This window comes from Puma concolor, chromosome C1, assembly GCF_028749965.1.
Source record: "Puma concolor isolate L17-30 chromosome C1, mPumCon1.1.hap2, whole genome shotgun sequence".
NCBI classification, from domain to species: Eukaryota; Metazoa; Chordata; class Mammalia; order Carnivora; family Felidae; genus Puma; species Puma concolor.
In genome coordinates this window covers 2920613-2944388 of record NC_141674.1, presented here as the reverse complement: position 1 = coordinate 2944388, position 23776 = coordinate 2920613, and the positions used below count along the sequence as shown (strand labels likewise).

The window sequence follows — 23776 nt, the reverse complement described above, 5'->3', positions numbered from 1 at the left end:
CTGTCCAAACAAGAGCCCAACCTGCTCTTCTGGATGCATGCTCTTCTGAAGCACGTGGTGGGACAGTGTCAGTTGGTCCATACAACGTCACACCCAACCCCAGGACCCACCCACGGAGACTTGGGAATGTTTTCTTGCTGGCTGAAGTAGGAAAACTTTGTCTTGAAAATAATGAAGATCCAGAGAGGAAATTTTACAATCTATGATCTATGATAGGTATAGAAACATGAATGCTCATATTCTTAGAGTAGGTCTCAGATAGTATTGTTAAAAAATGTATAAATAAACAAAGAATATTTTTAAGAGTCCTTTTGAGGTCATGGCCTCAACTCATGGCAATTCTTTTCTTATGTATTTTCATATTATGTTTTTTTTTAATAGCAACATCAGAGTAGTAAATATACACAGGAAAGTTGATATAGGTGTTGCATGTACAATGTTTTTCCAAATACATAGCTTTGAAATACAGAAACAACTTAAAAAAAATCTGGAATAAAAGTTCACCTGTATGGAAATCACACCCAGCCCCCACCCACCTCCCCCACTGAAATATAGAGTGTCATTTCTGTTTATTAACAGGATTATGATATGCATTTAAGGAAAAACACAACAGTAAGCTACAATAGTTTAACTCTTTCAAGAAGATGGTATATAAATATGTCTATAAGGACAGCTGTGGTGTAGATGTATGTATAACACTTATACAGAGAGGCTTTCGTTTTGCGGTTGAAAATTAACAAGTGCTCCAGGTAAAAGTATAAATAAACAGGTAACAGTTTATTGTATCAGAAAATAATTTAGGAAAATCAAAATAAACCCAGCTTTACTTTACATGAGTAAGGGGGGGGCAGATAAAGTTTTACAACATGTAACTTAACACCTGTGGAAATAGGCCCCGGAGGCCATCAGCATTTAATTCCTCATGTTGTGGTTCAGGTTCACGGTCTGTGAATTTTCCAGTTCCATGGGTGAGCTGGGGAGGAGGAGAGAGATGGGCCCATCCTTAAATGTATAGAACTAGGCCTGCTGAATTCGAGTGTCATTCAAATGTACTGAGAATGTGGAAAATGGAAACGGATCCTTCCGTTTCTCAGATATGTGGCTGTCACGAAGATGCCCCATGTGAAAAATCCAGCCAATAATCTGGATATTTCCCTGGGGATTCTGTTTAGCCCGCCCTAAAAGCCCAGGTGTGGCCAATGGCTTGACCATGCGAAAGCAAACGCAAAGCATGGAAATGGTTGACTGCCTTTTCCCTTCATGATGGCACTCACGATGATAAGATTAGCCAATGACAAGTGAAACCGGCAAAGAGGCATTCAAAGGCTAGTTGGACTTCCTTTGTAGAAAACATACACAGAAGCCAGACTTGTTAAGCGCGTAACCATGCAGAGATCTCTGCAACTTGTCCCCACCAGTTTAGCATTGAATGGACAGTGTCCACTGAACTAAACAGTAATTGAAGGGTTTCAGACATTTCCCTTCTGTTGGGTTATTGGTATTTTCTAAATGTTTTGCAGTGAACATTTATTCTTTTTGGGGACAAAAAGGGGAAAATAATTTAAAAGGAGAATCCATGCTTCTTCCTCCAATGTCCAGTTTAACGCTGTCTGGGTCTAAGTCAAGTTCAAGAAGAGTCCTGATCAATAGCATGTGTAGAGAGACTGAAAGCCTTAATCTCTTGCTGATCCATACCTCAATCACGAGTTAAGTAAACTGAATCAACAGTGTTATTAAAGCTCAGGGAAGGCTTTGTTGTTGCTGTTCTGCTTTTCATTTGAGTAGGTTTTAACTGAAGGGTAACCGAGTTCTGGGCCCCAGCACCCGCCATTTTGCTTCTCCAGGGAATGTGGGAGGAAGAAAGGATCCAAATGGGATTGCCAGAACAAAGGGAAAACAAAACAAAACAAAACTCTAGTCTTTAAGAAAACAATTACCTGGAGCCCCAAGCTGGTCACATGTTTCCCCCAAATTTCTTTTTCATTCCAAAACTTCACAAGTTCCCACACGTCCTTCTCACCACAACTGCTGGTGAGTGTTTCAGGAAGCAGCAGATGCCGTGGATGGGGGTGTCCTGTCTTCCCACTGAGCAATGCACACACGGGGGTCTCTGAAACGGTCACTGAAGCTCAAGCCGTTCTGTGTCATCTTGGGCTGGGAATTCATCTTTAAGGGTCAACTTTATGGTCAGTTGACTGAGGGCCAACTTTGCTAAGGGTCTTTCACCCTTCTGGCTTCTGAGGAAGCAATCCAAATGCAAGTGAAAAGCAAACAAAACCCGTATTTTTTAATGGGTCTGTAGGTCATGACAGTTCAGTTCAAGAAGTGTGTGGCCAAATGTGGGATCTCTCGTGCCAGCTGACTTAGCAAAGCCAGCTGCCCACCCCTGTCTTTAAGGTCCTTCGCTGGGAGGACTGTTGTGCTTGTTTTCAGAAGTGGCATAATACCCAGAGCACCTTAGCTCCCTCCCCTCCGGGGCTTCCATGTAAGTTCATGTTTTCCTGCTAGAAACTCATCAAGAAAAGCACTCGTGTTGACTTTAAATTGTAGGCACTCATATACTATGATATTATAAATCCATATGCATAAAAGAGAGAATTCAGGGTGGACCTCCCAGCCCAAAACAGACTTTGGAGGTAGAGGGGGAAGGGCCTTCTGGTGGAAAGCCTGGTCAAGAACAGCGCTGTGGGCTTGCTGTCACACCCTTCCATGGATTTCAGTAGCCTACGACTTCAGCAGAGCCCCTCTCTCCTACTCCTGCTGATCCCCCAAAGTTTGGAAATGGAGGTTGGGGTGTTACAATGGCTTTGAGACTAGCCCTTTTGGTTTGTGATGAGTCAAGAGGAAAGAGTAAATGATTCTCTTGGAAATGGGATGGTGGCCCAGGAGGTTGGTACACTCATGTTTGCCTTTGCAGCTCCTGCATAATGATTTGAAGTAACTATCCAGGGGTCCTCAAGGGGTCCCCCTTCCTAGATTTTTAGTGGCCACGAGTCTTCACCGTACACAATGGGGCCAAAAAGTAGATGTTAGCACTGCAAAGAGTTCTTGCCTCTCCCGTGGCTAACATTCTCCCCGATTCCCCAGAAGCAACAACTTGCCAGATCCATCAGGAATAGCACTGACAGTTGCCAACCCAAAAGCCACAAGCATCAACACGGAAGCATTTTACGGCACAATCTCAGAAATCCGACAAAAACTAACCACTGTGATCAGCTGAGTTAACGTCCACACAGGAATGACGCTGGTGCGGATTTGTTGTTTGGTGTTGCAGATATCTAGGTGTTGAGTTATGTGTGAAAATCCGGGTTTCTAGGGGATTCTGTCTCATGGAGAGACCACCTGGGACAGAACTAATTCATACAGAATTTCTTAAAACCTGATCTTCCACATCATTCTCACCACACGTTACTCAGCAGGTGTTTTACTGTGAGATTCAAGATATTGGCAAGAGTTAATTCAGCCCCAGGGGATGTCTTAGCAACTCTCATGGCTTATTGTATTAACCTATTTAACTTACACTATTCATGGTACGTGTGTGTTCTGATTCTACTCTACACAGAAGAGATATGCCCCTTTATGCATCCACTGACCCTCGCCTCACTACTGACTGTTTAAACTACCCCACCCCAAGGTCTCATAAACCCATGTGTCCCATGTGCATAAGGCTGGCCCAGTTTAAACCATGTCTCTTAAGCTGTGGTTGTTCTATACATGACTTAGACTTATGGGTTCATTCGAAACTCTTCTCTTGATTCTAGGCACAGTAACTCTTGGAGCATTTAGCGAGAAATCCATCAAGTTGGGAATGCAACGGGGCTACTGGGAAGTATAGCATTTATTCTAGCATTCCAGCTCCAACCCAGACACATGGTATAGCCAAGCTGACCATTCTCTTCAATTGCCTTTACCACTGGGCGTGGGCTGTGCACTCACAAGGGTGGAGTATAGACCTGTCACTGGCATGGTGTCTGAAAAGCCATGGAGAGAAGCCCCTCACCCTCACACCCCTACTGTCTATGCACCACTGCCTTAACGAGCCCATGACAAGCATCTGTTCTATGGGTCTTTCTACGATCACGGTGTATTGTGTGCAGCTTTCTCGTCTGCTGCAGCCTATGCGTTTCACTCCCTCCAGACAAAGTGAAACAGAGTGCAGGGAGGAGGTACAAACACGTCCTAGCCTGGCTGTCCCTGTTCTGGTGGGGCAGCTCCTCTGGTAAAATGCAGGCACTACTAATGGCCTTTTGGCAGAAAGGGCGATTGGATAGAGTTGAATCCCCAGCTGGAGATTGCCCGCTCACACATCGGCCGACTTGTACTCCAGAAATTGGCGATAGTGTGTTTGCTGGTTGAGATCTTTCTCAAATCATTTGAGGTCGAAAAGAAGATTATTTCTGTTTGCTTGGTGGCTGGGGTGATCTAAACAATGATGATTCTCTGCCTACGCCTCTATTCACCCATTCCTTAGTTTTGAATGCAAACTCTAACCCCAGAAATGCAAAACTGTGCACAGCCATGCTCCACAGTTTTTGGAGGGAAGGAAGGGCTGGCAGCACATTTCGAAATGTCAAACAACTATTTAAGACCTCGCCCAACCCCCACGAATAATGCTGAGTGCAACTAACACACAGATCTTGGCTCAGAGCAGGGGACGAAAAGCAACTTTGTCTTCATAGCCGGAAGCACATCTACGTAAAATAAGTCAGGAAGAATAATCAAAAACTCTCAGATGGTGAGAGTTTTGCTCATTTATGTGGGCTGTGCTATTTACATTGGAAAACAAACAAACGATCAAAAAAACAGTATGGCATAGCAAATTGACAAACTGCACCAAAATAACCATTCCAAAATTACATGAATCATGGCGTGTTTTGGAGTATCTGCTTACTTAAAAGCAGATGTTGTTTAAGAAGTATGCTGCTAAGTGTGATCAGTATTGAGGGTGAGCTTTGGAGAAGGCAGCTGCCTTCTTTTCTCTTACCAGGACGGATGACTCTCCCTGGGGACCCCAGTGCTCTGTGGGCTGTGCCGCCTTGGTCCTTGGATTCCTTTGTCCTCCTTGAGACGTGGTTGACCTAGCTGTGACTTGGCAATGAACATACATATGCGCATGGGGAGGGGTCCTGGAGAGAGGCAGCGCTGGAGGAAGAGGGAAGTTCATCACTGGAGTGATAGCCCTTGTATCAGGCCCTCGGTAAGGAAGCCACAGTCCCCAGGAGATGCAAACAGCCCCCTCCTCTCTCCCTGCTATCACTCTGCCCCATTCTCTTCCTATCACTCACCCCCCTCTATGGAAATCATTATGTTTTGCTTCGATGTTAATTATCTGCCTCCTCCAAGAGTGGAAAGTAAAACCCATGAGGGCAGGATCATGTCCACCTTGCTCGTCACCGTGTGGCCAACATGACAGAAGTTGGAGCCTTTGCGTGAGCAGAGGAACAGTGACTTCTGGCAAGCCACAGAGTGGCTTCTCTTCCAACTGCATCTGTGGGTAGTGTCTTCTTAACGGACACATACCGTGAAACAAGAATGGCCCTGGAGTGTCGACAGAACTCAGGATGCTCAGCGCCTTTCCCTGCTGTGATGTGAGGGGCGACTCCGTGGAAATAAGAGGGAAGATGGTTCAGGAGAGCATGGACACTCACTCATGCTGGGACCTCCCTGATGAGACAAGGTGACAATGTCACAATAATGGACAAAGGAAGGTGGGTACAGAAGGCATGGGAAGACCCAGCCCGACCGTCATATCGCTGCAGGTCCCGACCCCGAACCTCAGCCCTGGCTTCTTGTCTTATCTCCCAAGAGACTGAGGTCAACCCAGCTTCCTGAGCTGCTGATGATACTGGACCATCTGGGAAAAGAGGCAAAAAAAAAAAAAAAAAAAAGAACTCCACAGGCAGTAAGAGTCAAGCAGAGACCTTTCAAGGCAAAAGGGCCAATTCTCTGGTGTGTGCATTTCATAACAAGACAAATGGGAGTGGACATCCCGGCACAACGTTCCTCAAGACCAAAGCCGGTAAGGAAGACTCCGCCTGATGCTAAAATGTGGCTGAGAAAACAGCAACAGATCTGTGAGATGGAAGAATGTTCCAAGACGTCAAGGTCACAGGAGTAAGGACCCAATTCCCGCGGGTCAATTCAGAGGCAGTGGGATTTGCTGAGTCCAGGCTCCGAAGTTGCAAATGGTGCATGAAGGACCAGAGGAGCGGGCCGAATGCCGCACAAGACGTGCACCCAGAGTCGGGATGCAGAAGGACCGGAAACACGTGGAAGAAAACACGGACTCCCTCCTGTCCCTCCCGTGCAAGAAGGACACTGTGGACACAAGCCGCCTTCCGACGTGCCCCAGGGGTCCCTATGCTTCCACGCCGCGCGTGAGCAAGCAGCGGCTGAGTAGGAAGACTAAGTAGGCACATGGCCCGGCTGTGCCCTGGACGCCGCTGGAAGCCAAGCCCAGTGGGGAACCACCAGGAAGCTTTCCCGGCTGAGCCCCTCCCCCTTGGCATTCAGAGCTTGTCAACAAAAGTAATTACACCCATTCTTTCAACCAGATAAGGATGACATCGCGTGCACGGAGATCAGAAGTAATTAGGCCTAGAAACAGACTTGACTGGACAGCAGAGTGCCCAACGCCCAGCCTAGCTGTTCTGAAAGCGTTAATGGCAGATGACGGACGGTGGTCCAAGTGCTGCGGGGGGGGGGGGGGGATGGCACGACTGTGGACTGCAGAGTCGCCAAGGGAGGAGGTGGAGGTGGACAAAAACTGAGGAACTTACCAAACCATAATGCCCTTCCTCTCGGCACCTTTCTTGGGTGGGGGGCGGGGGGTAAAAAAAAAAAGCTACAGCAAATGTGAGGACCCAGCAGACGGAACTCTGGCCGAATAATGCAAGGCAGCCTTGAGTGAACTTGAACTCCAGGAGGCTGAGGGGAGCGAGGGCTGCGTGTGGAGGGACAGCCTGGCCACACCCGGCATGTGGACACTCAGGACGCCTGCACCTGTGTGCGTGGGCTGGACTCGGAAGACGCCCGTGCTGTCTCACTTTACAGACCTCCTCGTGGGTGGGACTGAGTTTTGTAAGCCTGCGTCCTTTCCTTCCTTATCACCCCCGTACAAAGATGATGCTTCCACGTTTCCCGGTGACCACCTAAAACCTAAAATCCCTACGTGCACTCCCTCAGCCACCGTGGAACAGTGGCCTTCCCCAAGGTGGATTTGTTTCGACCGATGTCAACCCAGAGCTAGACTTCCTGGTGAGGAACGTGCAGGTGTGGGCACAGGCCCCAGCCCCGCCCTGAGCGCGTGCCCAAGGCGCTGTGTTTGGTGGGTGGGTGGGGGTGCTATTTTAAGCTTCCTTCGAAAGCTCAGCGTCACTCGGGGCTCTGGAAAGGGTTTCGGCATCCTGAGGTCCGAGGCAGGGGCTGAGCAGCCATCACACGTGCGGTGTGGACACCAAATTGTGTCGTCGTCAGGAATCCTGGGTTCCTGCTGTGGGTGAATGAACAGGCCCCTGCCATCACCTCCTTCCCGGTCAGGCTCCTTGGAGCTCAAGGGGTCAGAGAGCAGAGGGCAGCTTGCACCGCCCTGCAGGGCACGGACAGCCCTGGCCTCGAGCTCACACCAAGCCAGCCGTGCTCACCTGAGTCAGGAAGTCCCCAGGGCCACCTCCAAGTCCACAGGTAATGAGACAGGTGGGCAGGGTGATGCATGGAGACAGGTGCACCCTCCAGGGCCACGCAGGTGAGCCCCAGGAGCCTGGAGATGCCAGTGGCTGGGGGTTTCTGCGTTGTCCTCCGTACGTGCCACAGCTTCAGAGAAAAACAACAAAACCAAAACCCAAACCAAAACACCGACTTTCCCACGTGGTGAGTAATTCCAAATAACACAGACTTAACACTAAGGTTTTTTTTCCTCGCCTGGCATCTCTTTGCCTTCCCATATGCCAAGAGAGAGGTGCAGAAGCTAGCTTTTCAAGCACATTTTAGGATGTTATAGAGGGAGACCGGGCCCCGGGGAAGCACTGTGAGGCCACCGGCCCAGCCGACGAGTGCGGACAGGGTTAACCTGGTCTGCGGGGCATTTCGGAGACCAGTTCACACACACGAGACGGGTGCAATCAAATCACAGGTGGGCCATTCATAGAAGCCAGGCCACATGCACCTAATCTGGGGTCCCCACGAGGAGAAAACAGCTTCCCTTATAGCGCCCCTTACTGACGGCACGGATGGGGCACCAGGGCACCATTAATTATATGGCTGGAATTGGGAGGGAGTAGCCAGCCCCGGACATGGCAGTATTTTTAGCGAATTACGTGTGGTTGGGATTCGCTGTAATGAGGCTCCAGCCTCGGGCCCCTATTTCCACCGGAAAAACCCACTGCAGGAGTCCTCAGGGCAAGACACAAACATTGACTGGCACCAGCAAGAGAGTGTAGCATCTGCTACCGTCCCGATCAAGATTCAAAGTCATGCTTGGGCCCTAGAAAGAGCAGGCAGTCCTGTCCACCACCAGCACGTGGGAAAGAAACGTGGACACACGTGGGGCACAGCACCCATGGGACACACCTGGGTCCTCTGCACGTGGAACCGTTTCCTCATTTTCGAACAAACAGGGGCCCTCGTATGTTTTTGGGTTCTGTTCTGACATACGCACACACGTGGTAAGGATATATTCCTTTAATTTTTGGAACTGGAAAATTTTCTTTAATTCAGTCTCTGCTTCTTTAACACAAAGATGGCCAAGAATCCACCACCCACCCAGTCTGATGCTTCGTCCCCTTTGTAAGCAGCCGGCTATGTAAATGTGTGCATGGCTGTTAGGTAGCTTCTTCAAACAATTAAATGAAAAGCGATCATATTTATGTGTCTATATATATATATGTGTATATATATACACACATATATATATATATGTATGTATATAAAACCACGGCATTCTTAACTCTGGCCCAACAGAATACATTACACATCGAGTGCCCCTCACCAAATACCAGCAAATGCAAGATGTGTCATTTAGGGGGTCCCTTTGTGTCGGTCCAGACTGTCCCCTGGGATGGGTGGCAATGGGGTACCAGGTCACCAGAAAGAGTATGCTCACTCATGGAACTGTGTTTCCAATACAGGCCTCTATATGCGCGTGTGTGTTTGCGTGTGGGCGTCTGTGTGCACGCGTGCGTGCATGTCGCCAACATAGAAAACACCGGTTTATCCTGTTCAAACTAAGCATTAAATAAATCAGATTTTGTAACCGATAACGTTTTTTTTTTTTTAAAAAGGAACATTGAGGATCTTCAAAAATCGCTACAGTACAAAAAAAGTGTGTGTGTGTCTGTGTGTATTTATATATTTATATATGTATATTAACCAGAAATAGCGACTCTGTCGGAAGATTCCCACCCCTGTTTTCTGTGAGATTTCTACACGTGGTTCGCTTGGCTTCGGCTTTGTCACCAAGTCTTTCGGGTCAGTACATGGCACATAATGGTATTATTGGCAAAGGTTCAGAATCAGTACAAATCCCAGGCTTCAGGTGCTTCCTGCTGGCCTTCCTTCTCGTCTCCAACTTCTTTCTTGCTTTGCTTCTCTCCGTTCTCCAAAGAAAACTCTGGCAGAAGGCAGTTCCCCATAGGCGTGAGCATTTTTATAAAAATATATTTGGCCTATAGCGTCCTGCTCTTTGAGCTTCCCACCGGCAAACTGAAGCAGTACGTATGGGGACCCTCCCCGTACAAAGTTTACTTGTAGGTTTTGTGTGTGTGTGTGTGTGTGTGTTTAATTATTTTATTTATTATTTTTTTTACAGGTTCACCAACGGAATCCTGTGTGGAAAGAAAACAAGAAGAGATTAACTAGCAGGGGGAGTCAGGGTGGGAGACGCTGCACAGCCGAGCCCCAGGCTGCTGGCTGGCTTACAGACACTGTGTCCCCAGAGCAGGAAGGGTGTCAGCCAGCTCTGGTCACCAGGGAGTCCCAGGGACCTCGCACTAATCACGGTAATCGATGGAGGAGCCTTTTCTGCTGCCCGCACCAGGAGTGGGTCTGGGCCACCCCCGTGTGAGCTATGAGGGGGGCCACACACCCCAAGCCCGCAGGGGACCGAACGCATCCAGCGCTGTGTGGATGGTCTCTCCGGCTCCTACCCACCAAGGGCAGAGGGGCCGCCCGCCCCATCCCTGAATGGCGGGAACCACGCAGTCCATTTCAGTCCTCTGCTCGGCTGGAGGCTGGGACTGGGAGACATTAATGCAATGTGTCAGAAAGACCACCTCCTGGGTGTCCCTGAGAGGTGATCTTGCTGAAGAGAGAAAGGCGGCGAGCCACAAGCTTACAGGCCACGTCGAGTCTACAAGGAAGCAAGGAAGGGGCGGCCCGGGCATAGCCTCAGAACCTAGGAACCTCAAAGCCTTCCCATGTCTGTCACAGACCCCAGAGTCAGGCAGCCACCGGCGTCTGGGCATGGCCAGGTGCGTCAGGCCGCGTCACGGCTCAGCATGGGGGCGCTTTTGCTGAAAGCCACAGCTCTCGCTCCCAGGACGGGCACTGTTTCTCTCTGCTGTCACTTGGACCCCCCGCACCCTGTAACTACAGGAAATGAGGACCCTCGACCAGTATATCGGGGGGGGGGGGATGACGCCACACCCTCACCTGTGCCGGTGATATAAATGGGCGGGGGTGGGGGGGAGTATCAACGGTTCTAAAATGAAACAGTGAAGCTCTCAGCTGGAGCTCTGGCAGGTCCACAGTGGCTCCTGCGGCTGGATGGGCCCTGTCCTAGTCACCTGCTGAGTGCCTCAGACCCCTGTGCCTCCCTCTGGAGACCCAGACGCGGGTCCTGTGGGCAGGGCCTGTGACTATGGGGCTCTCTGAGCCCCCCAGGTGACTCTGATCACAGGCCAGGCTTGGGCCCATTACCCCTTTCTCAACAGGCCACAGCCTGGGCTCCTTTGTCCTGAATCAAATAAGCCTGCTGGGTGATCCTCCCGGGACTGAGGCCTAGGAGGCCCCCAGGCTGGGGGGACACATCTTCAGGCTGTAGGACAGCATCCTGCTGGGCTCCCTCTACAGCATCCAGGAGCTTCAGACTGTCTGCTCCCCCCAGGGCAGGGGTGAGGGGGCTCATTTCCTCTCTAGGAACCCTCACCCCTCCCCCTGCCCGTGGTCTGGACAACAAGGCAGGGCTCTGGCTCCCTGCTCACATCGCCTTCCACCTCCAAATGACACGTGTGGACAACTCCACGGGGGCCTAAAATGGACCATCTGCTCATCCCTGTGGGACGGCCCATCTGCTGTGAGCAGGGTGTCATTGCGTGGAAAGAGGACCGCCCTCCATAGCTTTACTCCAACGGTCCCCTGCCCGCTGCTCACACCCACTTTCCAGGATGGGGTGGGGGTGTTTTTCAAAAGGAAGCCATTAAAACAAAGAGAAATGTCTCTCCTCTATGTGTATCTTCCTTCTAATTTGTGGAAAGCTAACAATTGTGGAGACAGATTCTCTATGACTCCACTCATGTGAGGTCCCCAGAGGAGTCAAATCCAGACACAGAGAGTGGCAGGGTGGGCGCCAGGGCCTGGGGTGGGGGTTGGGGGGGCTGGTGTTTCGGGGGGACAGAGCTTCAGTTGAGGGACATGAGAAAGTTCTGGAGACGGATGGTGGGGACGGCTGCATGACACGGTGACTATACTTAATACCACCGAATGCACTATTAAAAATGGTTAAAAAGGTCCACTTCATGTTACGTATATTTCACCATAATTTTAAAAGCTAGAAAGTCAAAACAGTGTGAGGGCACTGAAGCCTGGGCCTGACGACCCCCTGCCCGGTTTGGGCGGCCTGGGAGCCTCTCTGGCTGAAGCAGCTGTCCCTGTCCCAACAGCTGTCCTTGGTCCTGGCATGATGACCAGCAGTGCCCCCTCCTCATTGGAAGAGGGTCCTGGGCTGGAGCACAGGTCAGAGGGTGGCCCCCTTAAGAAGGCAGGTTTCCAAAGCCAAGGGAATTAAAAGCAAAAATAAACCATCGGGACCTCATGAGGATAAAAAGCTTCTGCACTGCAAAGGAAACAATCAACAAAACTAAAAGGCAACCGACGGAATGGGAAAAGATATTTACAAATGACATATCGGACAAAGGGCTAGTATCCAAAATCTATAAAGAACTCACCAAACTCTACACCCGAAAAACAAATAATTCAGTGAAGAAATGGGCAGACACATGAATAGACACTTTTCTAAAGAAGTCAGCCAGATGGCCAATGGGCACATGAAAAGATGCTCAACGTCACTCCTCATCAGGGAAATAAAAATCAAAACCACACTGAGATGCCACCTCACACCCGTCAGAGTGGCTAAAATGAACAAATCAGGAAACAATAGATGCTGGAGAGGATGTGGAGAAACGGGAACCCTCTTGCACTGTTGGTGGGAATGCAAACTGGCGCAGCCACTCTGGAAAACAGTGTGGAGGTTCCTCAAAAAATTAAAAATAGAACTACCCTATGACCCAGCAATAGCACTGCTAGGAATTTACCCAAAGGATACAGGAGTGTTGATGCATAGGGGCACTTGTACCCCAATGTTTATAGCAGCACTTTCAACAATAGCCAAATTATGGAAAGAGCCTAAATGTCCATCAACTGACGAATGGATAAAGAAGATGTGGTTTATATATACAATGGAATACTACTTGGCAATGAGAAAGAATGAAATCTGGCCCTTTGTAGCAACGTGGATGGAACTGGAGAGTGTTATGCTAAGTGAAATAAGTCCTACAGAGAAAGACAGATACCGTATGTTTTCACTCTTATGTGGATCCTGAGAAACTTAACAGAAGACCATGGGGGAGGGGAAGGGAAAAAAAAGTTAGAGAGGGAGGGAGCCAAACCATAAGAGACTCTTAAAAACTGAGAATAAACTGAGGGTTGATGGGGAGTGGGAGGGAGGGGAAAGTGGGTGATGGGCATTGAGGAGGGCACCTGTTGGGATGAGCCCTGGGCGTTGTATGGAAACCAATCTGACAATAAATTTCATATTTAAATAAATAAATAAATAAATAAATAAATAAATAAAAAGAAGGGAGGTTTCCGCAAGGCGGCTTTGCAGTCCCTTATTCTGCCTTTAGTCAGACAGTCGGAGGTGACAGGCGCCCCTTGGCCCCTTCCCTCAGGCCAGCCATCTCGTGGGTGGTTTTCAGAATGGACCGTCTCCTGCCACTTTCCCACTGAAAGTTTTCAGAGCTTCGCACAGTGGACAAGGTCCTGCCTCCTCACTCTCCGAGTTCCAGGCAGCGCCTTGGCCTGAAAGGGCAAATCTCGGACTTCATATCCTTCAAGTTTCTGCAGATGGTCACATCCCTGGGGAGGCCTTCCTGGGCACCCCTCCTTTCCCAAACGTGTTCTCTGTCTCATTTCCATCAGAACGTGCTGTTACAGGACTTCTCAGGCACAGGACGATACGTACAGTCAGGGGGTGCCTACGGGTTCACCTTTGGCTCACCCGGGTTCCAGCCCTGTGCCCAGAGTGGGAAATCCGTGCTGGCTGCAGATAAGGGAAGAGGCATCTGTGTGAAAGTAGCCTTGTCCTCCGGCCCAGAGACTAAAGCCTGAAATGACCTTCACGTGCTGCCTGCAGGTGGGTTGTGACGGGGAGAGCCACATCAGAGGATTGGCAGATGGGCCCCTGAGCTGCTGGGGAGAAAGCCTCTTCCAAACCCATGGGCATCTGTTTCTACCCAAAGTCTCAGGATGAAAGAGGCAGAGAGAAAGAGAGAGAAAGAGGGAGAGATATGGCTCCAACCCTGTGCCTTGAAGTGCCACTTTAAGAGCAATATTGGCTTCCTGCAGAGGTGGGTGGGTTCCCTGCAAGGGTCTCCACAAGGGTGGCCTCACCCCATCAGGCCAGGAGGAGGGGCTTGAGGCTACCCACAGCCACTTTCCAAGTCTGCCCCGCATTCCTGCTGCTTGCACTCAGCTCCAGGGAGGGCTTGTGGTTTTCTGTTCCAAAGACTCTGTGCATGAACCTCTCAGCTGGGCACTAACCCGAGAGGGACCAGAGAGGGATGTGCATCCCAGGCCAGTCAGGAAAAGATAGCCAAGTAGAGCCCCCCACCCTCCACGTCCTGGCTGGGGAGAAACAGGGGGAGGGCGTCCGCACCAGAAAGGGAAGCTGTGTGTTGCAAAGTGATCTGAGAGATTGGGATCTGGGATAAATTCTGACTTTGGAGAAACTAGTGCCCTCTGCTGCCTGGAAGGAGATCTTGGGCTCGCCTGGCCCCGCCATTGACAGACTAACTACAAGGTGGGTCCTAGGTTTAAAGAGCAGTGTCTGCTTTTTGCAAAACAAAGAACCAACAGACTAAGGCAAGAGCGCCCTGGAGCCAGCGGCTGCTCCTCACTCAGTTTCTGCCAACCTGACGGGAACTTTCCGTCGGACTTCGCCTGCAGCTTGGAGATCAGTGTGCAGAGGGGGTTTCTGCACGCTGCTTTGAAAAAACCGTTCCTCTGAATTACAAAAGCTGGATATGTGTGTGTGTGTGTGTGTGTGTGTGTGTGTGTTTTAAAACAAAGTGGGAAGGCTCAGGTGCATTTCTCGGTTTTTATTAGTTATGTCTTCAGTGTGTTTTTGAAAATAATAATGGCACATGATTTATTTCGTACTGACTTCAGATGCAAGAACTTTTATTACTTTTCAGGCTCCGTTGGGAATAAAGTGGCCTTTTGGCAAATGCAAAAGATCTGAACACTAATGAGCTTTTCGGAAGTTTACTTGTTACGTGAAAAATGACAGGAGATTTGCCCAAGAGCCAACGGCAGGCCTGTGTCTTCGTCCCCTTACTTGGTATTTGGGAAGGTCAGCTTTACCGTGACTCATCCAGAACAACGGGTGCCACTGTGGAGGTGGTCTGAGGCAAGAATTTGCTGGAATCTACTGGAGAGGCTGAATCAGGGAAACAGGATGAACATCTGCCCGCATCGAGGTGCCTGTGTCCAGGAGCCCAAGCATCACCAACAATCAGCCTGCAGGGAAGCGAACTTAACCACTCTTGGGTCCCACGTGTGCACAGGGGTTAGCGTGAGCAGACACAATGGTATGGTTACAAACTGCTATATCATCATTAAAAATGCATTTGGAGAGGCTTAACAGCTATGCAAGAGATAAATATCTCCGCTGGCTCTTAAACCTTAATTAAATGTTTTAGTATTAATTGCTATTTATTTAAGGGACAATAAGTACCCTAGTAAATCTGAGCGAACTTCCTGGCCCTTCTCCGCTCGATGCTCATGTCTGGGCATTAATTGCAAGAATCAGGGATACTTAGAATCGGAATGCTTTTCTCCCATTGAGTGATAAACAGTCTGTCCAGCACGTGGAGACGGAATCTTTAAGCATTTATCAAAGGCTAACAAGACTGTTTGCATAGCCCTGCTGGTCTGCGTCTACCGGAAAAGAAGGTGGCCAGAGCTCCACAGGTGCATGGCGGCCTCAGGGAAGGTCCTGACAGCTCTTCTCACCTCCCGACACGGCCCCCCTGGGATCCACAGTGAGTGGGTCTGGTCTTCGGACACAGAGGCATCCTCTCCCACCAATGGAGGTGGTCCTGAAATAGCTCCTCGGATGAGCTGGCAAGTGGGGTCCAGACAAGTGGGGTCCAGACGCCCTGAGAGGAATGTGGTCCAGGCGGGGCCCGCCGGGGAGTGGCGGAAGGGGAGTGCCCGCCAAGCTTGCGGGGGTCCTTCGATGCCCCGTGTTGCTTGAAGAGAGAGCTGAGCCGAGGAGACAGCAAAGCTTTCTGGAGCAGTAGAGTAAATTAAAGCACTCTTTCCTACTTTTTGTTTTTTTAAGTCAGGGCTACGGCTCAGTGCTCAGGGTGCATGAGAAGGCTGTAGGCTCAGGCTTCCGGCACTCAGGAGCTCGTCTCTCGTCTGCCTGGCTCCCACGCTGCAGAATCGGGCTGAATGTCCCAGGAGGCTGATTTCGTGGGAAAGCCTACCTTCGTCGGCCACCAGCTCTCTTCCCGCGTGGGGCTGGGCAGGGGGTGGCACGGGGGACAGACAGCTCATAGCACGGGGGGCACAACTGAGGCTCTCGGATGGTGGGCAGAGCCAGGCCGCCTTGGGTCGGACCGGCCCCACCACGTGCAACCTGACTGAACTCAGGCAAGTCACTTAACTGCCTCGTGCCTGTTTCTCCTCTGTAGGTGGCACTTCCGGGAGGACAATATGAATCTCTAGATGGAAAGAGTGTCCCGTGAGTGCCCCCTGAGGGTCCACGTTAGGGAAACTGACCCCCCGCGGGGGCTGCCTGGAGGGTAGGGCATGCCCACTGCTAGGCTCTTGAAGGAGGGGAGCTGGGGTCCTGACGTGCAGGGACCAGGCCAATGTCTTATGCTCGAATGCATTTGTCAAATCCTAAGAGGCATGCTGGAGACCACCGGGCCATCCTGCAGAGGCTTTACCAGGCCGGCGGGGACCCCGCTCCTAAGAAGCAGCTCCCCGTTGCCAGCCTGGCTGGAGCTCCAAAGGGCGCTCTGTCCCTGGCCTTAATGAGGTGAGTCACGACGAGGCAGACGGAGGCATGAGCGTCTGACGGATGGGCCTCGGAGGCGCATCTGGCTCTTGAATGGTCGCGGACGAGACTGCGCTTTCCCTAACTTGCCAGCACCGTCTCAACAAAGGCCGTTTGTGGGGGGCGGGGGAAGGGAGGGGTGCTTTCTTTTCTAATCTAATTACGTTTCTTTGCCCGTTGGCTGAACATCACGCTAAGCAGGTCATTTTGGCTTCGGGACAGGAAGTGAGGGCTGGAGATTTGATTTGGAGCAAACACTCGATTCATTAGGGCTGGATTAGCACAGAATTCCCCCCCCCCACCGACACACACCCCTATTTCTGATGGCTCCCACAGGCCCCCGTCTACACACAGCCAGCCGAGTTCTTGGAGGAGCACACGTGTGTCCCGAGGAAACACCTTCCTGCCTCTGCCCTTCTGCCCGCTCTGACCACGAGCCCCGCGTGAGGAGGTGAGCGGAGGAAGCGGTATTTTCAGACCCCGATAACCCATCCTAGAAACTGGGTCCCCTACTCAGGGAAGGGGTGTGATGTCACAGAATATCTGTGGACGAGAAAAACCCAGCCTCAAAAAGAAAGACAAAACCAAAGAGCCCAGCCCGCGGGTTGCGTCTACTGAACTGCGCGTGGAGAGCGTGCAGTCATGGGGGCGAAATGCTCTTTCTCCCCCAGCAGCCCGAGTGTTCGGGAGATTCGGTGCAGAAGAAAGCAATTTAACGTTAGCATTAAAGTTAATATCACTGAAAGCAAACCAAATGTTCCTATTCAGCAGAGCATGGAAAATTCATCCTGTTTTGGTGCCGGTCCCTGGCTTCAAATTAGTAGATGTCTCAACCCTTTGCTTGCTTCCTTTATCATTTGCCTTCTTATCTCTTATTTTTATATTCCAAAATTATATTTTAATTCTGCTTTGTGCCCTCCCCCGTCGACGTACAGACATTCGATGCAGGTGTGATACCTGCCCGTGTGGCCGCTGCCCTGGTCTCTGCCTGCTGAGCGGCCGGGTTTCCCTGCTGGTCCGCGTCCCTGCCTGTCTGTCCCTCCCCTCCACTGGGGCATTTCTAGCAAGTGAAGCAGAGAGACCGCAAGCCCAGCCCTCCGGCTCGCATTCATGACGGCCACACCACCTGCCATGTCCAGAAGGCCTCCCACTTATCCCGGGGTTGGGGAAGGTGAGGCAAAGGGGAAAAACAAAATCAGTCAACGTCCAGAAAAAGAGGTACGTACCATAAAATAGACACATGGCGTCTGCCCTGCCCCCAGGAGGTACACAAGACTTCGGCCAGTCAGCAGGAGATTTCAAACCATTTCTCAGACACAAAGGCCACAGGAATAAGATGCCGATCAGAGGAGGGTCTGCAGGGAGCAGAAAAACGGGCTCGCGTGTGCCGGTACAGAACAACGGGCAAGCCGGCCAGCTCGGGCCTGCCGCCAATCGCCGGCTTCTTAAGTCACAAAGAACCCAGGAGACGTAATGCTCAGCTTGGACCCCCCCCACCGGTCCTCGGCAGGAACGGGGAACCCCCCACAGCAGCCAGCTGACACTCACTTCCGCCCTGGAAGGCCTTGGAGGACACACAGCCTGAGGGATCCGTGTGCAGAAGGGAGCTGGCATTCTAGACTTCAGTGTTTTAATTGGTAGGACAGGGGCAAAGCTTAGGATCTCCGCCTCCGAGGGCAGAGATAACACCCACTTTACTGTACATGCTGGATCCCGGGGGGCCTGACTCTGGAAATGGCTCTCCTGTCATCCGTCACCTTTGAGACCTGAGCCATCGTTTCCGAAGGCCAGGGAGACCCAGCAGAGCGTGACCTCAGGCCCCAAAGCAAGAACCCGCTCTATCCAACGCTTCTGAGCCAGGGCTAAGAGCGCCAGCCACGCCCACGCTGCACGTGGACAGGGCAGGGCCAGAGGGGGACCAGTGGGAACAAGGATGGCCAGTCGGCGACCCTCCGTCCCCGCTTCCCCAAAACGGAAGCTCTAGTTGGCCGGGATTCACAAACTGACGCACACACGTTCACTCGGTGAAATGCTTTGAAATGCTTTTGCCAATTCTTTGTGAACGAGGCCTTCGGCAAGGCTGGTAGGCAACCAAGGAGCTCCCCCAATGTCGCCGAGTGTACGTGCAGTGGGCAGAGGACACCCCTGAGGCCCTGCTCTCTTCAGCGGGGAGAGGAGCGTCTCAGGGAACACTGGGAAGATCGTGGACTCCCACGCGGAGGTGCAAGACAGGAGCTTCCGGAAGACCCACCTGTTCTCACGGCCAGGACAAGGTCCCGCTAACCATGGGCATCACAGCTGGACGTCACCCCAGTCTCCTTGGCCGTGGCTCTGGGAGGAAAGCTTTCGGGCCCTCGGGCATTTACTCCTAGCTGCTTTTCCTGCCGCCAACAAGGGGACCCTCAGGTCCGTCTGCTTTCTTACTCAGTTCTTCCTAAGACTTTTCAGTGGTTGGGAATTTTTTTTTTTTTTTTTTTTTTACAAAATGATGCCTAAGTGTATGCTCGCTTAAAAAAATAGCTTGTTGATGTTTTAATCTAATGCTGGATAAATCCCTGGAAGCTGACTCAAGGGTTTCTTCAATGTTCCCAGGGATGGTTTTAGGGTCATGTCTTCTTTGAAGGATTACACATGATTAATAAAAAAAAGAGCATTTAATAACCCAGAGTCTCGTTGGTGTTTGGTATTTTGGCTAGATGCGCTGCTGACATTTTACTGACGGGGGCTCTGAGACGCTGGCGGTGGGCCGGGGGAGAGGGTGCGTGTTGACAGGGGGGCGGGGGGGAACGTGTTGATATCAGAAGGCCCGGCTCTGTGAAGCCGGTGGGATGCCCACTCATCTGCCACCACATGCTGTCCGGGGTGGGGAGGCCTTCTGCTCGCTCTCCAAGGGTAGGGTCTGGAAGTGGATTCTGGATGCTGCCGTGTCCTGTCTCTGGGTGGGGGGACACCTCTTTATGTCCAGTCTGCCCCTCTTGTTCCGCTAGACCAGCTGTGTGCATTTGCTCAGCCCCCCCCCCCCAAAGACACATGACAGCTGCCCCACACAGACCCACGGCCCCTGTGACGACACCGTCCCGCCAGGAGCCCGTGGAGGCGGCAGGCACCGGCCCAGGCCTGAGCTCACCGGTTCCCGTTAAACGTGGACTTGTACTCCCCCGTCGGATGCAGCGTCTCGTCTGCGTACATGGGCACAGCCGTCCGCACACACTCGTGGGAGCACTGGAGGGTCTCGTTGTAGGCCGTGAAGACGTCCAGGCTGCTGGGCACCCGGGCAGGGGTGAAGTCCGTCAAGTTCTGGCAGCTCTCCTCCTGCTGGTTGACCTTCCGCTGGTGGCTGGTCCTGCGCGTGTTCCCGCTTTGGGCACAGCTGGAAGAGAGCCAAGGCGACGTGGGGGCGGGGCGGGCCGGCGCCCAAACCCAGCGCCTAAACTGTGGAACCTTCCTCTCCAGGCATTAATTATTCGTCATTTAATATTAAATGGTAATTTCCAGCCTCTTCGGAAAGATCAACCACAATCAAACAATCAGCTTGCTCTCTTTTTTTTTTTGTTGCTGTTGTCGTTAATAAAATCTGAATTGTAAATGTGGCCATTATGGCAGGGCCGCTTATGAGGTAAGTGGCTGAGCTGGGTTATCCCAGAGCTGAGGCCCTGTCTGGCCAAAGGACGTCACCCAGGCAATGGTGTGGATGCAGTTTCCCCACGAATGGGTACAGGTAGGGCTGGTCTGCTGGTTCGTTCTGGAAGGGACGATGTGACTATCTCTGGGGAGAATTAGTGAACGGGGAGCCTTGTGCCTTCAGCCCTGCCCCCACCCAAGCTCCCAGTTGGGGATGAAAGCTGGTCGTCCATCCTTCACTGCCGCCACCAGGTCTACGGAGAGGACTGTTCCGCACTCCCCATGGATACTTCCCTCCTCCTCTGGTCCACAGAGCCTTCCCAACACTGTCAAGGATGGACATGGCCATCCCTCCCTTGTCAGCCAAGGTGTCTGACCCAGAAGACAATTGGTGGCCCTCTCAGTCACTTCTGGCAAGTCACAAGAAGGATGAGTAGAAGCCCCATCCCCACGGAGGAGGGCAGCTAGGAGGAAATTTGGGGAGCCCCCAGCTGGAGGAACCTCATCAGGGCACCAGTGCCCCATCTCCCCATCCCCGCTGTGCTCACAGCCAATGCGGAAGAAGTGGCTTTGAGGGGCGAGTGTCCGTAAGACCATCACGGCCATGCCCTGTCTCGGTTTCCCAACAAGAGGAGCCCTGCTTCCCGATGCAGAAGCCCCACCCTATAAGCAAAGGTAGGAAGAAAATTGCAAAAGCCAAGGGACTCCCCCACCAAGGTCACGGAACCCCCTCATCCACGGCCTGGGTTGTTGTCCTCCCCAGAAGGACTCTCTGAGGCTTTGCTGTAAACCCCACTGTGGGAAACCAAGAGGGAGCTGGCCTGTTTGTCACACGGCAGGTGACAGAGTCCTGCCTCCTTTGGGGGCAGTCAAGAGGGTCGATGGGATTTGCCCTGCCATGCACCCATGTGCTCCTGGGCTCCAGAGTCCCTTCTCTGGCCAGCCATCCTCTGCCCAGGACTGCCCTGTGGCGAGCTGAGTGCGGTCCTCATCACCAGTCCTAGAAAACGCCTGGGGTCTAGGGTTTGCCAGCCTTCGGGAAGCCTCACTGTTCTCCGCGAGGTCGGTTTTGGGGGTTGTGCCAAGCCCCTCCTTCCCACCTTTGCTGACCCTGGAGACGGGCTTTCTCTCGAATTTCCGTTGTCTGGACACTCGGGGGCGGCTGCCACCCATAAGCCCTGTAGGATTTCCTGCACCTGCCGGCAGCAGGGGGATTATCTGGGTGTGTTACTCTACCAGGGACTTTGAGCTCTGATGCTAAAAGGAGACACATTTGCTGGAGGAGAGGCTGCAGGCACACAGGGCCTCGGAGGTGTGTGTTCAGCAGGGTCACCCGGCAGTGCCCCGATTTTCCCAGGGGTGTAGCAGGTGCATACACCCAGCAAGGCCAACCTCAAAGTAGGCCAATTTCCAGGAGGAAACAGGCAAAGGCAGGCGGCCTGGAGCAAGGCAGTAACCTAGTTCAGCAGACACAGAGCGGCGGCAAGAAGAAGGAAGGATTCAAGGCGGCTGAGCCTGGACAGCCAGGGGCAGCGAGGGGTGGGCACAGATCTGCCCAGGCCACCAGTGTCGGGTGGGTGACATCGCAATTTACACATGAGGGCAGAGACAGACAGGGACAGCTGCCACCTGAGAAACCATCACGGAGGCTGGGCTCGCCCGTATTCTGCAGAGAAAACCACGGTGAGGGGGGACACTCCCCAAGGGCTGTATCTGGGAGCCAGCACCCGTGGCCGGCCGGGCTGCCCCGGGGCCAACGGGGAGCAGGGTGTAGCACCAGGTTCTCTGACCCAAATGAAAACTCAGTGATGTGGGACCAGGTTTGAAAAGTAGGAAAGCCTCTGTGCACACTTCCCAGGGGACCCCCCCATTTCCAGGCCAGAGGGGCCGAGGAGCCTTACCAGTTTTTTAAGACAAGAGTTGTAATCAGAGCAGCTATGACCATGATGAGGGAGACAGTGATGGTGATGATCTGATGAACAGCCAGACCTGGAAGAGAGGAAGTGGGGGGCAGCCGTGAGACCAGGGTGTGAGCAGAGGAGCCCAGCAGGGGCAGGGCCCTGTTCCTGCCAACTCAGGTCTCTCCTTCCCCAGGTGCCCTGGCTACCAGCGCTGTTGTCACCTGAAGTCCAGGAAGCGAGGCCCCAGCCCCGGCCTCTCTGGGTCCCCCAGCTGTGACCGGGCCCGCGGGCAGCTGTGTCCTTTCTCGCACCTACCTGCCGAGCCCGCCACCTGGCCCAGGAAGGCTCTGGCTGACGCATTCCTCCAGCCCCTGTCACCCCTCCTCCCACCTGGGTGAGGGGCAGCACCTCTAAGCAGCAGCGCATTTGGCCTGACGCAGGAGGAGCCAGGACGGCCCAGGATTTGTTGGGAAGGTGGGGGACAGTGAACGTGGGTTGACACCCCCCGGCAGACTCAGGGGTACTTGGATCGCTGGGGTGGTAGGAAAGGCTCCCACTTGCGGTCCTCTACCTGAGGCTCTTTTCCTCCTGACAACACATCTGTCACTACCTTCCTAGAACACGGACACTGGGGGCAACCTCAGCAGACTCCACTGGTCCGTAAAAGCCACGTGCAGAGGCCTTGTCCTCCTCCAGTCAGATAGAACCCTACCTGAGGAGCCAGGCCGTAAAGGTCCCGGGGGCTCCGCACCGAGCCCTGCACGCAGCAGCGTCTTGCCCCACCCAAGTGCCCGTTTGCCCTGTTGTGTTCTTGCACCTGGGTGTTTAAGCACCTGCATCTCTCCACTGCTGGTGTCCATCTGCAGAGGCCCACCTATCACCCCAGAGGGACCCAGCAGGTCCCAGGGCGGGGGGGCGGGGGTGGGTGAGAACAGCACGTGTGTGTGTCCCAGTGTGGAGGATCTCAGAGTAGAAGATTTTTCTGGCGATCTCCCAAGGACACAGTCTCGCAAACAGATGTTACCTCTCTACTGAATATGATCCTCGTGGGGGGAATGGCTAATAAATGATTCAAAGTTGGCATGATCAGAAAACAGGCTTTCTCCTCCGGTTTGCCCATCATCCGGGATATTTCTGTTTGTCGTGAGGGATTCCCGTCCCGAGCCCACAGGATAAGCACCACTAGGAAAACTGGAGAAGGCACATGGATTTGGTACATGGAAGTCACGGACTTCCCCTTATTTATTCTTTTATCCACTGGTTCGAGAACCAGTTACTGAGCACCTCCTGCATGCCAAGCAGTGTTAGTTCTGACCAGCTCAGCCATGGTGCCCACCTGGAGCTGCTCTAGTGCCCAGTTTTTAAAGTGGCAGCATTCACTGCTCGTTCTGGACGATGGCTTAACATACACCTATGCCCAAGTTGTGGCACCTGCTATAAGCCTTTGGGCCAGTTTACTTTCTCATCTAAGACTGCCAAGTCAGCTTTGCAATGGAACTGATAGCTAGTTATGCCGCAGGAACCACCCTCTGTCTCACCAACAATGGAGTGCCCACCAGCTCCAGTAATCCCTAACTATTCAGCAGCTTCCCCAACACCCAACCGAGACCTTGTTGGCAGAGGAAGGGTTGAAAAGGATGCTGATGGTGAGTGATGATGATGATGGTGATGGTGATGGTGATGATGGTGACAA

The 23776-nt window shown here is 52.3% G+C and overlaps 1 protein-coding gene across 1 annotated transcript in view; it reads right to left on the bottom strand.

The window, feature by feature from the left end:
* Nucleotides 1–750: 750 nt before the first annotated feature.
* The window catches only part of AJAP1 (adherens junctions associated protein 1), a 128373-nt gene continuing 105347 nt past the window's right edge, over nucleotides 751–23776 (bottom strand). Inside the window, exons 3-6 of the mRNA XM_086715491.1 lie at nucleotides 22084–22171; nucleotides 19689–19931; nucleotides 17788–17916; nucleotides 751–9821 (exon numbers count right to left, since the gene is read on the bottom strand). Coding sequence (XP_086571617.1) covers nucleotides 17847–17916; nucleotides 19689–19931; nucleotides 22084–22171 — 401 coding nt within the window. The 3' untranslated portion in view covers nucleotides 751–9821; nucleotides 17788–17846. The remainder of the gene's footprint in view (nucleotides 9822–17787; nucleotides 17917–19688; nucleotides 19932–22083; nucleotides 22172–23776) is intronic.